Genomic DNA, 15,684 nt, shown 5'->3' with positions numbered 1-15,684 from the left:
TTCCATCCTCACGAAACATAAGAAACTTTAAAACCCTTCTCTGAACACTCTCGATGTAGCCAACATGGCATTCATAGAAAGGACACCACACCAAGGAACCGTATTCCAGTCTTGATCTAACAAAGGAAAAGTACAATAATTTTATTGAGTTTGAGTTGTTAAAGGGTCGGCTATTTCGAATGACAAAACCCAGAAGTTTCAACGAGGAGGTATAAGTTCACATATGTGGCACAAATGTGAGCCTATCGTCGAATACAACTCCTAGATTTTTAATAGAAGTACTTCTACAGAGGATTTGATTGTCTATATTATAATTAAACAAAGCAGGATCCTTGGTTCGGTGAAAGGAGATCACACAGCATTTCGAGATGTTAAGACATAACTGATTTCGACTGCACTACCCCCTAATTAGGTCCAAGTTACACTGTAAGAACAAGCAGTCCAAGATACTATTGATACACCAGAATATTTTCAGATCATCAGCATAAGCTAGTCTAAGGCAGGAAATCAAATCTATAAGATCATTAATATAAAAGATAAAAAGAAGTGGGCCGAGATTGGATCCCTGTGGGACTCCAGAAGTTGAAACAAAGGTGTTAGATCTGCAACCTTCCACCTCAACAAACTGTAGACGGTCAATAAGGTATGACGAAAGCAACGAAATTAGCCTTTCTGAGAAGTTGAATTGCTTGTTTAATTTTTCCAGCAGAATGCTATAATTTATCTGATCGAAAGCCTTACTGAAATCAGTATACACCACATCAACCTGACTTTTTCTATCGAGGGCTGAAGAAATAAAATGAGTCACATTACAGAGGTTAGTGATGCACGACCTTTTAGGAATAAAACCGTGCTGATCTATAGAGAGTAATGATTGAACTTGGGGAAGAATTCTGTTATAAACAATAGTTTCAAAAGTTTTGGAAAAATTGAAAAGTATGGAGATAGGTCGGTAGTTGTCGATTCTGTTTATATCGTCTTTTTTGTGAATTGATATTACTTTAGCACATTTCCAGACGCCTGGAAATTTGCCAGTTTTCAAAATAAGGTTAAAAATATGACATAAAGGCTGACAAAGGACAAACATGCAGTCTTTAGCCACAAAACTTAAAACACCATCTGGACCGGCTGTCAACTTGTTTTTTAGCCTCCGATTAGCAGCAATAATTTCCTCAGTGGTAATTGATGGAAGAATGTCAATGAGGTCTGAGGAATTAGAAGGAGGATAGGTTTCTGCGAGGTTGATTGGATCTTTATAGGCATTCTGAAAAAGTTTGGCAAAAGCTGGCACAATATTTTCTGTTCCTTGAAAAGAATTACCATTGGCATCGCACTTGATAGACGGAAGTGAAGAGTGACCTTTCTTAGCTCTAACAAAAGACCAAAATGATGAGGGATCAGTGACAATGTTCTCCTCGGCTTGGGTCACAAATGAGTTATAGGCCTCATGGGCTTGAGATTTTACTGTCTGACGAAGCCTGTGAAGCCTGTACTGGAAATCGCCGTCGTCTTCGTTGTTTTAAAGGTGCTGAAGCAGCAAAAGCTGAATCAAGTCTTTTGTAAAGTTCCTTGCAAGCGCTGTCAACGTCAGAAGACTGCAAGACGGACAACCAGTCTGCATCAAGCAACAAATTATACATGAGTGGAAAGTCTGCTTTTCTGAAGTTAAACTGCTGTAGATTATTTGAACTTATAGAAGGATTATATTTATGAGGGGAAACCGATTTAAAAGAAATTGTCAAAGCAGGATGATGCAAATCTTCGTCAATAAGCGGTGATATACTTTTGATGATACTGACGTCGAAATTAGAAAAAACCAAGTCAAGAAGCCGATTATTAACATTTGGAATATTGTTAAACTGCTTAAGATCAAGGATCTCGCATAGGTTGGTTTTATGTCAGACAATGGTCGTATCGTCTGCAAAAATTATAAATCTTTAGCGGTTTTTATTTTCACTGCACTGATACAGTCGAATGCCTTGTTCAAGTCATAAAATCGAGCTGCAGAAGCCTTTTTATCATTAATATTTCAAGTCTTTAGATGATCAATGACTTTTGATACGACTTATCATAAACCTCTTTTAAGGAATTTTGATGAAACATATTGCTTACCTTTGGAAAATCTAACTAATCTTGGGTTCTAGTAGTCAAAATTTTGCAATTATTGATTATGGACTACGTTCAAGACCCTTTTAGTCTTTTCAAAAGAAATAATTAAAATCCATTCACTAAAAGCCAATAAATTGGAATTTTTATTCCAGGAGTGCCTGTAAGAAACAAAATATTTAGTCTTTTACTTGCAAGTGATTATCTCGGGTTTTTGTAGTCAAAATTTTGCAACTATTAATTTATGGACTACTTTAAAGGCTTTTTTAGTTTTTTTCAAAAAAATTACCAAAATCCATTTATTAAAAATCAAAAAATTGTAATTTTTATTCCACGAGTACCTGTAAGAAAAAAAAATTGTATTTTACGGGAATATGAATATCTTGGGTTTTAGTAGTACAAATTTTGCAGTTATTAATTTATGGACTACTCTGAAGATTTGTTTAGTCTTTTCAAAAAAAATAACTAAAATCCATTCACTAAAAGCCAAGAAATTGGAATTTTTATTCCAGGAGTGCCTGTAAGAAATAAAATATTTAGTCTTTTACTTACAAGTGATTATCTCGGGTTTTTTTTAGTCAAAATTTTACAACTATTAATTTATAGACTACTTTAAAGGCTTTTTTAGTTTTTTTCAAAAAAATTACCGAAATCCATTCATTAAAAATGAAAAAATTGTAATTTTTATTCCACGAGTACCTGTAAGAAAAAAAAATTGTATTTTACTGGAATATGAATATCTTGGGTTTTAGTAGTACAAATTTTGCAGTTATTAATTTATGGACTACTCTGAAGATTTGTTTAGTCTTTTCAAAAAAAATAACTAAAATTTTTATTCCAGGAGTGCCTGTAAGAAACAAAATATTTAGTCTTTTACCTGCAAGTGAATAATATCTCCGGTTCTTGTAGTCAACATTTTGGGCCTATTTTTTAAGGGTCTAACTTGGAATTTAAATTCGTGAAAATATAACGTGGTTCATGGATTCTTGGCGCATACAACTCTCTTTAATCAAGCTTTCAAACTCCATCCAGTGTCCCAGAAGTCTTTGCTAGCAAAGTGATACCCTTGATAGTAACTGTACTGCCTGGAAGAATTTTTCTATTAATTCCAGGTAAAAGATTCCAATTTTCAGAACTCAATTACCTGAACGGATGCTTCATCTTCATCCAGATATTTCTAGTCCAGCACTCATCCATTACCCACTCAATGCAATTGAAGACATTTGAACTGCTCTGAGGAATGCTGTTCAGTAAAGTAACATTGAGCATCAAGCTCTAAATTAACTGCCTGCAAGAACGCTCTTATTTCTTCCAGGCAATTGGTACACTACCAGTTGAGTTACCAGGGAAAGCTCTTTTGATATTGATCCTCCTGATTCTGGAGCCTCAAGGTCTCTATAGATTCATTTGACATCAATTACTCGTAACACATCTGTTGAGGATGGAGGACCAAACATCTGTAGAGCCTCAATAGAACTACAGTCGTGCTGGATGGTCTCTTGGTGAAGACTATCCTAATCTTAGGTCGTCAACAATGTAGTAATTAAATAAATCAGTTGTCCAATGTATAAGCACTTTTTTCCTATGGCGGTACATACACGTTTTACTCCCCTTCATTTTTACTCTTATTTACTGCTAAATTGCATTATACTAATCAGATTTTTCCAGTTCTTCCAGAACATCCGCCTCAAATAAGCGTCGGAAGAGAGCCCTTGGACGTCGGTGATATATTGAAGGCGAATTGTACCAGTTATCCCTCAAGGCCTCCGGCAGATCTAAAATTTATTTTAAACAACCTCACGGTAAGTGATTGTATTTTGTAAATTAACTTTAATTAAATTTCCTTACCTTTTATACCGAACTGTTCTAGAACGGAAAAGTAATTTTGAATTTTAATTAAATTTAAACTGCATGACCTAAATACCGATTTATTTTGTAGCTAAAATATTAGGACAATAGTAAGCGAACTAGTTTTATAGCTCTCAAGAAACACTATTCAAAAATTCACCGAAGCCCAACATAATACCCAGTAAATGGCATTTTAATATCGTGTAATAAATAAACACATTAACTTCTAATACGCAGCATTAAATTGGAAAATAAAGCATAACTTAAATGGATACGATTTTTAGGATTATATATTTTATCTCGGAAACGGCAGGAGATACGCTGTCGGCTAAAAAAGACGAAAGTTGCACATTTTTGTGGTCAACATAGTGGCCTTTATAGAGTTGAAAAATGCCTCAAAATTACCTCAATAATTATGAAAAAATACTTGAAACCATACAACTAAAGTCGATCTTTATCGCCCTCCTTTTATAACTTAATTATTATACTGTTTATGTCTTTTTTCTTGTTTCAGGTTAACCAGACAAACGCATCAATTATTAATAAAAGCAATAAACTCGACTGGAGCGATCTTCAACTAGTAATTAAATTGACTGCCTTACACTTTAGCGATGGGAGGCTCATGTTAAAATGTATAGCGTTAATTCCACCGATATACCATGAAGAGGCCGAATTAGAATTGGAAAGTTTAAGGAGAAAAGCGTCCGAACCAGCCAGAGGTAAGAATTATTAGTTTACCCCAAAAAAAATATGTAAATTATGTATTAGACGTAAAGGGGAAAGTTGTATTGGGTAGATTTTTATCAATTAGCTCCTCACATTATTGAAAAATGCTTTCAATACATCATCGAGCCTTGCCAGGAAATTAATCTATTAGAGCTCGTCTACCGAGGCTTGGAACTTCAATATTTAACTTATTTGATCTGACAAATGCGTTTGATTGGGTATCAATTACTTACCAAGGGTCGAAGTAACTCAATAAGTATTTGAGACTATACATCAAGTGGCTTCCGTCAATATTAATATATCCACAGTAATTACCATTGAATCAATTTATCAAAGCTGGTCTGCCGAGTCGTGGAACTTAGATATTCAACTTATTTGTTGCATTTTGTGAACCCACGAACGCGTTTGATTGTGTATCAGTTACTTACCAAGGGTCGAAGGATAATTTGTTCAATTATAATTCAATAGGTATTTGAGACTATAAATCAAGTGGCTTCCTTCAATATTAATATATCCACAGTAATTACCATTGAATCAATTTATCAAAGCTGGTCTGCCGAGTCGTGGAACTTGGATATTTAACTTAGTTGCTGCATTTTGTGAACCAACAAAACGCGTTTGATTGTGTATTAGTTACCAACCAAGGGTGAAAGGATAATTTGTTCAAATAGAGGTCCAATAGAGCTTTGGGTTCCCCAGAGCTTATAAGGCAAACTTGAGATCGAGTACTATTAAACACAACTGACTGGTTGTTATATAGAGAGGAAGAATCATTTGCATACGTGACAAAACCTAATGACTGACTCGATCAAAAGCTTCAGTTAGGTCACAAAACACTGCTGCGACGAAAACTCCCTCATTGAGACTCAAGTAAAGAAAACATGTTTTTTTTGCTTTAGTGGTAGCAGCAAAAAACATATTTTGTATTACTGAATAATGAATTCAAAAAAGTTCAGTGTACGATAAGTTTAAAGAAGGAGCTAAAGTTTTACCTACTAGCTTCTAAGCTGGTTTCTAATGTTCCAACTCTATTCTTCCATATCAGAAAGAAAAACCTAACCTCAGTTTATAACTTTAACCAATGCATCAGAAAATGAAGAGACAAGATTAAGGTACTTAAGCAAATAAATTCGGTACTTAAGTAAATAAATTTGGGTGGATTGATGTTTAACTGTTCGTGACTGAGGGTTGGTTGGCCTGTTTTAGAATATGATTTTATCCATTTGTCGATGGTTTTATTTAACACATTTTGCTAATATCAACCTTTAACAGTAAAAATATTCCGTCTGAAAACTGAAATTCATTTTAAATGCCCCTCAAAGAGGTCTAGTTTTCCCGAACGCGAAGGATCGATAATACTTGAGAAAACGATTTATAGAAGAAAAATGTCAAATTCAGAGAAACCCGGCGTAAAAATAAAGAACCATTATAATAACAGCGAGAAGAGAATATTTTTTAGCGCGAATTGACGTGAAATTTCTCCAGTTTTCGTTATTCGCGACACCGTTATATTTTTATTGAAAAGGCAAATTTCTTTGAGAGCCTCGAATGCGGACCATTATTTTTCTAAAGTACTCGTTAACGTTGTATATATATTTGAAACGATGTCAAGTATCAATTAGTGAAATTTCGGATGAATACACAACGATTTTACTGTGTGTGAATTTACTCCGTTTTTTTTTCTTAGAATGGTGGAATTTTATTTAATTAGTTCGTTTCTTTCGATGATGATAGTGTTGTTCTTTTTTGGATCAGTATCTTAAATTAAGCCTTTTGTCAAGTTTTTATACAAGACGATTAACCCGGTCTACGGGGAAATAGAGACACATTCTCTGAAGCCACTTAGAGAATTAAAAGAGGTCTCTATAAAGACAATTGATCTAAAGCAAAAAAAAACTTCGAACAAAATCATTTGGTCCTCCAGATTAAGGATTGAGGTCAACAGGTCAGTTCTCTGTTACTTGTAAAACGGGTTATAATCAAAAGTCTAATCATATCTGAGCAACATGTTCATGGTTTTTAATTTTTTGTGCGAAAACCGTGCATCTAACGGACAAAGTCCAAGGGATCGAAAATGTTGCAAATAAAACGGGGAATTTAAAAATGTTTTTTAATACAACAAAAACCAGTGGCGTACCATTTTGCTTTATAAAAGTATTCAGCGGAAAACCCGCACACACGCCACTGGAGAACATAAAAATGTTAAAAGTATGTTGGTAAATGGCTCTGGATACACAGACCCTGCATACGAATCTTTGGACAAATATCTATAGAAGGATTTAAGTTATCGAAAAAAAATCATTTTTTTGTTAAAACTTTGCCACCCTGTAGCTCAAAATCTAAAAGGTTTAGGACCTATGTTTATAGGAACTTTTTTGCGAATTTTTGTCGAAAGAACACGTTTCTGAATTTTGTCGCAATATAAAAAAACACCCTGTATATCAAACTGTTTGTTTTGATCGTATCAAATGCTTTGCGGAAGTCAACGAAATCCTGAAAGTTTCTCCTAACACCCTAAGTTGGCCCAAGTCCAATTTTCCTTCTAATAGATATGTTATTATTGTAGCGTTATTCCCATTCGTTAAATTTGAATTAAAACAATTCAAGTGATTACTATCGACGATGCGACCGCTTATATACTCGGCAGAACTTTCCTGAAGCTTCTCGTCAACCTTCGAGATGTCGTGCGGTGTGCGACTTATGGCGTTCTATAACGATGGGGAATCAACTGGTTTCTAAGTGTTTACATTATTATAGGTTGGTAGTTTTCGAGATCTATTGGGTCTTCCTTGTTGTGTATTAAAGTGGTTAATACAAATTAATCAAACTAGATGTATTCAGAGCAATTTATTTTTAAAAGCTTTGCAGAGCGCTTTCGGCGTATGAGCCATCATCAGTGCTAATTGTCAGTTAAGCTCATAGTGGGAACACATTTGATAGTATTACACATTTGTTCCCACTATGGAAAACTCCTGGGCTTAACTGACAATTAGCACTGATGATGGCTCATACGCCGAAAGCGCTTTGCTAAGCTTTTAAAAATAAATTGCTCTGAATACATCTAGTTTGATTAATTTGTATTATCGTTCGGGCAACACAGCCACTTCTCTCTTTTAAAGTAGTTAGGGCAATGTGACAGTTTGTAACTGATTCACCTTGGTTAATAGCTTCTTTATTTTCTGTAAAATCAAAATGTCAAAACTCAACAGAGGCTACACGTTGCACAACATTCACTGCAGTAAGTCATTAAAATTTTCTACACTTTTCCTTATTGGTCCAGCTTCTTTATTACCAGGAAACAAAATTCACTATAAACACGAAACCTACTTAGTCCTCTGTCGTCTACTAGCGAATACTTTTAAAATAATAAAAGCGGTAGCAAAGTATGCACCCCAATGGGTAATGGTAAAGCGTGTTTATTTAGATTTTAAGAAAAAGCATCAGCCCCGTTCTGAAAATTGAATTCAACATAAAAGCTTGTTTTGTTTTTCAGTGAGTGCCCCTTCAAGTGCAGCGTTCGGAATGTCGTCGGGACGAATCGCCAGCACAATACGGCGCTCAGCTATTTCCATTTTGCTGGCCTTCGGTTTGCTACTGAAATTTTAATAACAACTTTTATGCTTATTTTAATTAATATATTTACTATACGATTTGCTTTTTTGTTCTTCTAGCGACGACGTTATTGGCTTTTCGGTAATTAATTTTTCTAGCTATATTGTTGAATAATGATATTGAGTTCAGTACGTATGGAAGTATGTGTTGTAAATATATTTTATTTATATATATAAATGAAATCGTAAAATTTTTTTACTGTAGTTTTATTTCTCACTATACAATGCGTGTCAGTAACGTCCGCCAAGTTCGATGATAAATAAAGAAGCTCGCACACCCTGTATATTATATTTGGCATACAAATTATTGTAACTAGCTTAAACCCTTTTGACCATATTTAGGCGTGGCTTCAAATTGATTGCTCTGTAACTTGAAATGGTGTGCTGAATGTCCTCTATCCATTAAACGCAGAAAGGCTCATATGGTGCTATGTACTAAAAAGAGAACATACCTTTGTTCTCCTAAAAAAATTGGAATATTCTTGGCAACCCTGTATCAGAGTTTGCGCCGTTGTCATGACCGTTCAGTCCTCCACCTGACTCATATAGTCGAACTGCCCACGCAATACCAGGGTTGTCATTGTTTACTAAACATTTTTTGAGATCTAAGGAAAAATGACGATCTAGGGAATTTTTTTTAGATAAAATTTAAAATAGATTTATTAATGAGCCACTGGTTTGAATATATCAGGCATTACTCCTAGAAAAATTAAAATATTTGCTTTGGCAACCCTGTTTCAGAGTTTGCGCAATTATCTTGACCGTTCAGTCCTCCACTTGGTCATATAGTCAAACTGTCTACGCAATTCCAGGGTTGCTTTTGTTCACTAAACAATTTCAGAAATCTAAGGAAAAAATTACCATCTAGGGAATTTTGAATTAAAATGTAAAATATATATAGTAATGACCAATTGGTTTTTCACATTTCAGGGTTTATTCTTAGAAAAATTGTAGTATTTGTCTTGGCAACCCTGTTTCAGAGTTTGCGCGAATGTCTTGACCGTTTAGTCCTCCACTTGGCACATATAGTCAAACTGTCTACGCAATTCCAGGGTTGCCATTGTTCACTGAACAATTTCTGAAATCTAAGGAAAATATGACAATCTAGGGAATTTTTAAATGAAATGTAAAATAGATTTGTTGATGATCAATTGGTTTTTCAGATTTTAGGGTTTATTCTTGGGAAAATTAAAATAATTGCCTTGGAACCCTGTATCAGAGTTTGAGCCGTTGTCTTGACCGTTCAGTCCTCCACTTGGCCCATATAGTCAAACTGTCTACGCAATTCCAGGGTTGCCATTGTTCACTAAACCATTTCTGAAATCTAAGGACAAAATTACAATCTAGGGAATTTTTAATTGAAATGTAAAATAGATTTATTGATTACGAATTGGTTTCTCACATCTCAGGGTGTATTCTTGGGAAAATTGAAATATTTGCCTAGGCAACCCTTTTTCAGAGTTAGCGTGAAGTCTTGACCGTTCAGTCCTCCATTCGACCTATACACTCAAACTGCCCACCCAGTACCACGATTGCCATTGTCCGTTGAGCAACTTTTGAAATCTAAGGAAAATTTACAAACTATAATTTTAGATGAAATTTAAAATAGATTTATTAGTGACCAACTGGTTTTTAATATATCAAGCATTACTCCTAGGAAAAATTGAAATATTTGCCTTGGCAACCCTGCATCAGAGTTTGCGCAAATGTCTTGACCGTTCAGTCCTCCACTTGGCCCATATAGTCAAACCATCTACGCAATTCCATGGTTGCCATTGTTCGCTGAACAATTTCTGAAATCTAAGGAAAATATGACAATCTAGGGAATTTTTAAATGAAATGTAAAATAGATTTGTTGATGATCAATTGGTTTTTCAGATTTTAGGGTTTATTCTTAGGAAAATTGAAATATTTGCCTTGGCAACCCTGCATCAGAGTTTGCGCAAATGTCTTGCCCGTTCAGTCCTCCACTTGGCCCATATAGTCAAACTGTCTACGCAATTCCATAGTTGCCATTATTCACTGAACAATTTCTAAAATCTAAGCAAATAATTACAATCTAGGGAATTTTTAAATGAAATGTAAAATAGATTTATTGATGACCAATCGGTTTTTCACATTTCAGGGTTTATTCTTAGAAAAATTGAAATATTTGCCTTGGCAACCCTGTTTCAGAGTTTGCGTAAATGACCGTTCAGTCCTCCATTTGACCTATACACTCGAACTGTCTATGCAATCCCAGGGTAGCCATTGCTTATTGAGCAATTTGTGAAATCTAGGGAATTTTTAGATGAAATTTAAAATTTGCCCTGATTTTTCACATTTCAGGGTTTATTCTTAGGAAAATTGAAATCTTTGCATTGGCAACCCTGTTTCAAAATTTGCGCCGTTGCCTTGACCGTTCAGTCCTCCATCCGACCAATACAGTCGAACTGCCCACGCAGTACCACGATTGCCATTGTCCGTTGAGCAACTTTTGAAATCTAAGGAAAATTTACAAACTATAATTTTAGATGAAATTTAAAATAGATTTATTAGTGACCAACTGGTTTTTAATATATCAAGCATTACTCCTAGGAAAAAATTGAAATATTTGCCTTGGCAACCCTGCATCAGAGTTTGCGCAAATGTCTTGACCGTTCAGTCCTCCACTTGGCCCATATAGTCAAACTATCTACGCAATTCCAGGGTTGCCATTGTTCACTGAACAATTTCAGAAATCTAAGGAAAAAATTACAATCTAGGGAATTTTTAATTGAAATTTTAAATAGATATATTGATGATAAATTGGTTTTTCACATTTTAAGGTTTATTCTTGGGGAAATTGAAATATTTGCCTTGGCAACCCTGTATCAGAGTTTGAGCCATTGTTTTGACCGTTCTGTCCTCCACCTGACTCATATAGTCAAACTGTCTACGTAATTCCAATCTAGGAATTTTTTTAGATTAAATTTAAAATAGATTTATTATTGAGCCACTGGTTTTTAATAAATCAGACATTATTCCTAGAAAAATTAAAATATTTGCCTTGGCAACCCTGTTTCAGAGTTTGCGCAATTATCTTGACCGTTCAGTCCTCCACTTGGCCATATAGTCAAACTGTCTACGCAATTCCGTGGTTGCCATTGTTCACTGAACAATTTCTGAAATCTAAGGAAAAAATACGATCTAGAGAATTTTTAATTAAAATGTTAAATAGATATATTAATGATAAATTGGTTTTTCACAGTTTAAGGTTTATTCTTAGAAAAATTGAAATATTTGCCTTGGCAACCCTGTTTCAGAGTTTGCGCAAATGTCTTGACCGTTCAGTCCTGCATTCGGCCCATACAGTCGAACTGTCTATGCAATCCCAGGGTAGCCATTGCTTATTGAGCAATTTGTGAAATCTAGGGAATGTTTAGATGAAATTTAAAATAGATTTTTTAATGACCAACTGGTGTTTATTATATCAAACATTATTCCTAGGAAAATTGAAATATTTGCCTTGGCAACCCTGTTTCAGAGTTTGCATTGTTGTCCAGACCGTTCAGTCCTCCACTTGGCCCATATAGTCAAACTGTCTACGCAATACCAGGGTAGCCATTAATTATTGAAAAAGTTTTACAATCTAGATAGTCAGTCGATTATTGACACTAACTCGCTTTACTTTTTCATGTAAATTAAACAATCCAGTATGCCACTTTATTTTGTCTGGTCTTGCCTCTTATTTCACACTGTACCCTCTTGTATTCCTTCACGTGTTTATTCTACGTCTTAACCTACATCCAAAGTTATCAACCAAAAACTCTGAGCTTGACTGAGTAAGGTTCCGCTGACGTGAAGCAGTTTTTATCCTCATAAACAGTTGAACAAACAGTAGTTATATTTTGCTAAATAAATAAGCTATGAAAAAGGATGCAAGCAATTTGTATGTTTTGACTTCCTTAAAGAGAACGTTCAGCTTCAACATCAGAACATCGGAAATATGTTCAGTAAATTAAGTGACCATCACCTTTTTCAAAGTCAATATGTCATTCAATTTTGGAGTTTTGCCACCTAATAATCAACTCATACAATCCATCTTTCTAATGTAAAATAACAGTAGACGGTTACTTTCTTTCAAATGTTGGGCGCCAATATGTTGATTCTTCTATAAGTCTAAACGAAAATATCCTAATTCATAACAACTTACTTTACTTTAATTTATTTCAAAAAAAGTAACTTCCTCAACCTCTTTCTCTTGTCAATTAAGGGATATTAAAAGATCACCCACTTTTTTTTTCATTCCATTATCTGGTTTCAATAATCACCGGAATTAACGACGTTGTTTACAGAAAATCGGTGGCACCCTCATGACTGTGACGTCGGAAGTAATGAAGATTGATCCAGATAATCAAAGTTAAGATGGGGCAATGCAGTTAGCCATCAACCTTTTTTTTTGTACTACTTTAATTTGTACTTACAACGATTAATTCTAGAAACGCACGAACTTAAGTTGAGTGTGCAATGGTATTGGCTGTACGTTAAGTGGTTTCTCTTCTTAAGTTGTTTTTATTGTAACTCAATATATATTTATGATAATAATTTTAGGTGCATGTTGGAAGAAATCCAAGAAATAATGTTTTTTGTCATTCACGCCCAATTTGACAAACCGTAATTGAATTGGGCACTCAAGAGTTTTCTTTGTTTAAATGGCTTATATAAGTCATGGAGAAAATAGTGTGTCGATTATTCTAAAAAAATTTTATAAGACCTGGTTTTAAAGTGCCTAAAAAAACATAAGCAATTACCTTAATTAATTGGAATAAAATATAGGAAATACGTTAAATAGTTGAAATAATATGAGAAAAAAACGGTGTCAAATGCTTCAAATAAAATTGGCAACTGGCTGCAAGTAGTTCAAATAAAGTCGTTAAATAAATTGAAAAATGGGTTCAAATCCCAACAAATTAAAAATTATGTCAAAATGTTGACGTAATGGACGTAATATATTTGTTGGAATAAAATGGAATTTGGTAACCATCTTCCTCAGACTTATTTAAAACAATCGTCTTTACCCAATGTGCCTTAAAGTCCCATTTTTATTTCCTTTTTCTAACTATCCTGTTGATATCTGTCATTTTAACATTAATAGTGCAGCCATGCCCGATTTGACAAACCGTAATTGAATTGGGCACTTTAGTGTCCTCTTTATTTATATAAATCGTGGTAAAAATAGAGTATCAATTATTCCCAAAAAATGTTTCTTTAAAACCTGGTTTTCAATGCCTGGAAATAATAAGCAATTACGTCAAATATTTGGAACAAAATATAGGAAATTACGTCAAATGCTTGAAATACAACGAAAAAATTATCGCTTTAAATGCTTGGAATAAAATTGAAAAATGGCTGCAAGTGCTTGGAATAAAGTTGTAAGAATTACTTCAAATCCTTGGCATAAAGTTCAAAGATAGCTTCTAAAGTGTGGTACAAAATGGCTTCAAATGATTAAAATAGATTAAAAATTACAATAAAATGTTGAAATAAAATTAAATTTGGTATCCTGTTGATATCTGTCATTTAAACGTTAATAGTGCAGCCAATATGACAAACCGTAATCAAATTGGGCACTTTAGAGATTTCTTTATTTGAATTTGCTTGATTATGTGGTAAATCATTGTAAACGTAGAGTATTATTCAAAGAAGTTTTTAATGACTGGAAAAAATAGACAATTACCTCAAATGCTTTGAATAAAGTTGGAAAATAACTTCAAGTGCGTGAAATAAATTTGAAAAAGGCTTCAAATGCTTGAAACAAATTAAAAAATTACGTCAAAATTTATTTTATTTTATTTGATAAAATGGAATTTGATGATCGTCTGCCTTAGCCTTGTTCAATTAAGTTTAAGAAAACGTGTTCCATTAATTTTTTCCCCGATTATCGTGTTGAATGAACACGGTCATTTGAACGTCAGAACTCGAACAGCTTCAAATTTGACAAGCCGTAATTGAATTGGGCACTTTGATTTCTCATTTTTACGATTGAGAAGAAACGTGTTGCTTTATTTTCCCTATTAACCCTGGCTCTAAATTCCTGAAAAAAATAAGCAATTACGTCAATTATTTATTCCAAATATTGAATTATATAGAAAATTACGTCACATGCCTAAAATAATATTTAAAAAAAAATTACTTCAAATGATTGGAATACAACAGAAAAATGGCTGCAAGTGCTTGGAATAAAGTCGTAAAATAACTTCAAATGTCTGAAATAAAGTTCAAAGATTGCAACTTATAATCCGCAAAACAAATTAAAAAATTACGCCAAAATCTTGAAATAAACTGAATTTGATGATCATCGTTAATAGTCCAGCCACGAACAATTTGACAAACCGTAATTGAATTGGGCACTTTGGTTTCTCACTTTTACGATTGAGAAGAATGTTGTTGTTACCTCTATAGATCTATAGCACGGAAGTTTACGAAGCAGTATGACAAGATTGACACCGTCAAAAGCCTTCAAAACAGATCGCAAGAAACTGCTTCCAGACTTCGCCACTTGGACATACAGTTTGTCGAGAATATACTGCGTCATGTATATTAAGCGGTTATAGGTTTGAAAGTTGGTAATGATACTATTCTTTCACCTATAAAGTTTCAATTCCAACTCCAACATTTTAGTATACTTAATTACAGAACCATTTTTTACTGAAAACGATAGTGGTTATAATTAAAATATGGGGGGCACCTCTAGAGAGGCAATTCCCAAGTTAATAATTTTACTCTTAGTCAATTATTATTTAACTTAACAGTTATTTTGATTTAAAAACTTACAGACTATTCATATACATATTATTTACTTGATTTATTGCTGACTTTGTGACATATGCATAAGTATTACTCTAAATAAATAATTGGCAAGTAGACAACAAACTTTGTTGCTTTAAAGAAAAAAAAACTGTTATCCCTCAGAGAGCGACTACGTTAAAGTTTTTCAAGAATCGTGACTTTATTCGAACTCTAATGGAGTTTTTCCGTATTCTCCTGGAGTTTCCTTCCTCATTACCGCCCTTTTCTCGGACGGAAAAATGAATAGGGCGTCTTACAGACCCCAAAAGACCATTCGTTCAAAAGATACTGATGAACTGTAATGTATCCCCGCGGCTTCACTTCTTTTTCATTTAATTATTTTATTTGTTTGTTCCAATTCTGTTTTGAACCGCTTGATTAGGCTTCTTACATAATTATTTAATTTATGTCGGTGGGTTGCTGAATTATTTAAGTAGCTTTTCGTCGCTTCAAATTTGATTAAATTACGCACAAAAATGTATTTGTTCTATTTGTCATAATTCTTTCTTGGGTGCAAACACATAAGCAGCGTTATATATCCTTGAAAGCATGCCCTTCCTTGACCGGACCTGTACATCAATAA

At 34.0% G+C, this 15,684-nt stretch overlaps 1 protein-coding gene across 1 annotated transcript in view; it reads left to right on the top strand.

The window, feature by feature from the left end:
• The window catches only part of LOC126745564 (uncharacterized), a 64,378-nt gene extending 55,892 nt beyond the window's left edge, over positions 1 to 8,486 (top strand). Inside the window, exons 4-6 of the mRNA XM_050453454.1 lie at positions 3,775 to 3,908; positions 4,469 to 4,673; positions 8,174 to 8,486. Coding sequence (XP_050309411.1) covers positions 3,775 to 3,908; positions 4,469 to 4,673; positions 8,174 to 8,286 — 452 coding nt within the window. The 3' untranslated portion in view covers positions 8,287 to 8,486. The remainder of the gene's footprint in view (positions 1 to 3,774; positions 3,909 to 4,468; positions 4,674 to 8,173) is intronic.
• The last annotated feature ends 7,198 nt before the right edge of the window (positions 8,487 to 15,684 follow it).

The sequence above is a fragment of the Anthonomus grandis genome, chromosome 16 (genome assembly GCF_022605725.1).
Source record: "Anthonomus grandis grandis chromosome 16, icAntGran1.3, whole genome shotgun sequence".
Lineage (NCBI taxonomy): Eukaryota > Metazoa > Arthropoda > Insecta > Coleoptera > Curculionidae > Anthonomus > Anthonomus grandis.
Note: the sequence above shows the minus strand (reverse complement) of the source record. Positions and strands in the feature narration are given on the sequence as shown.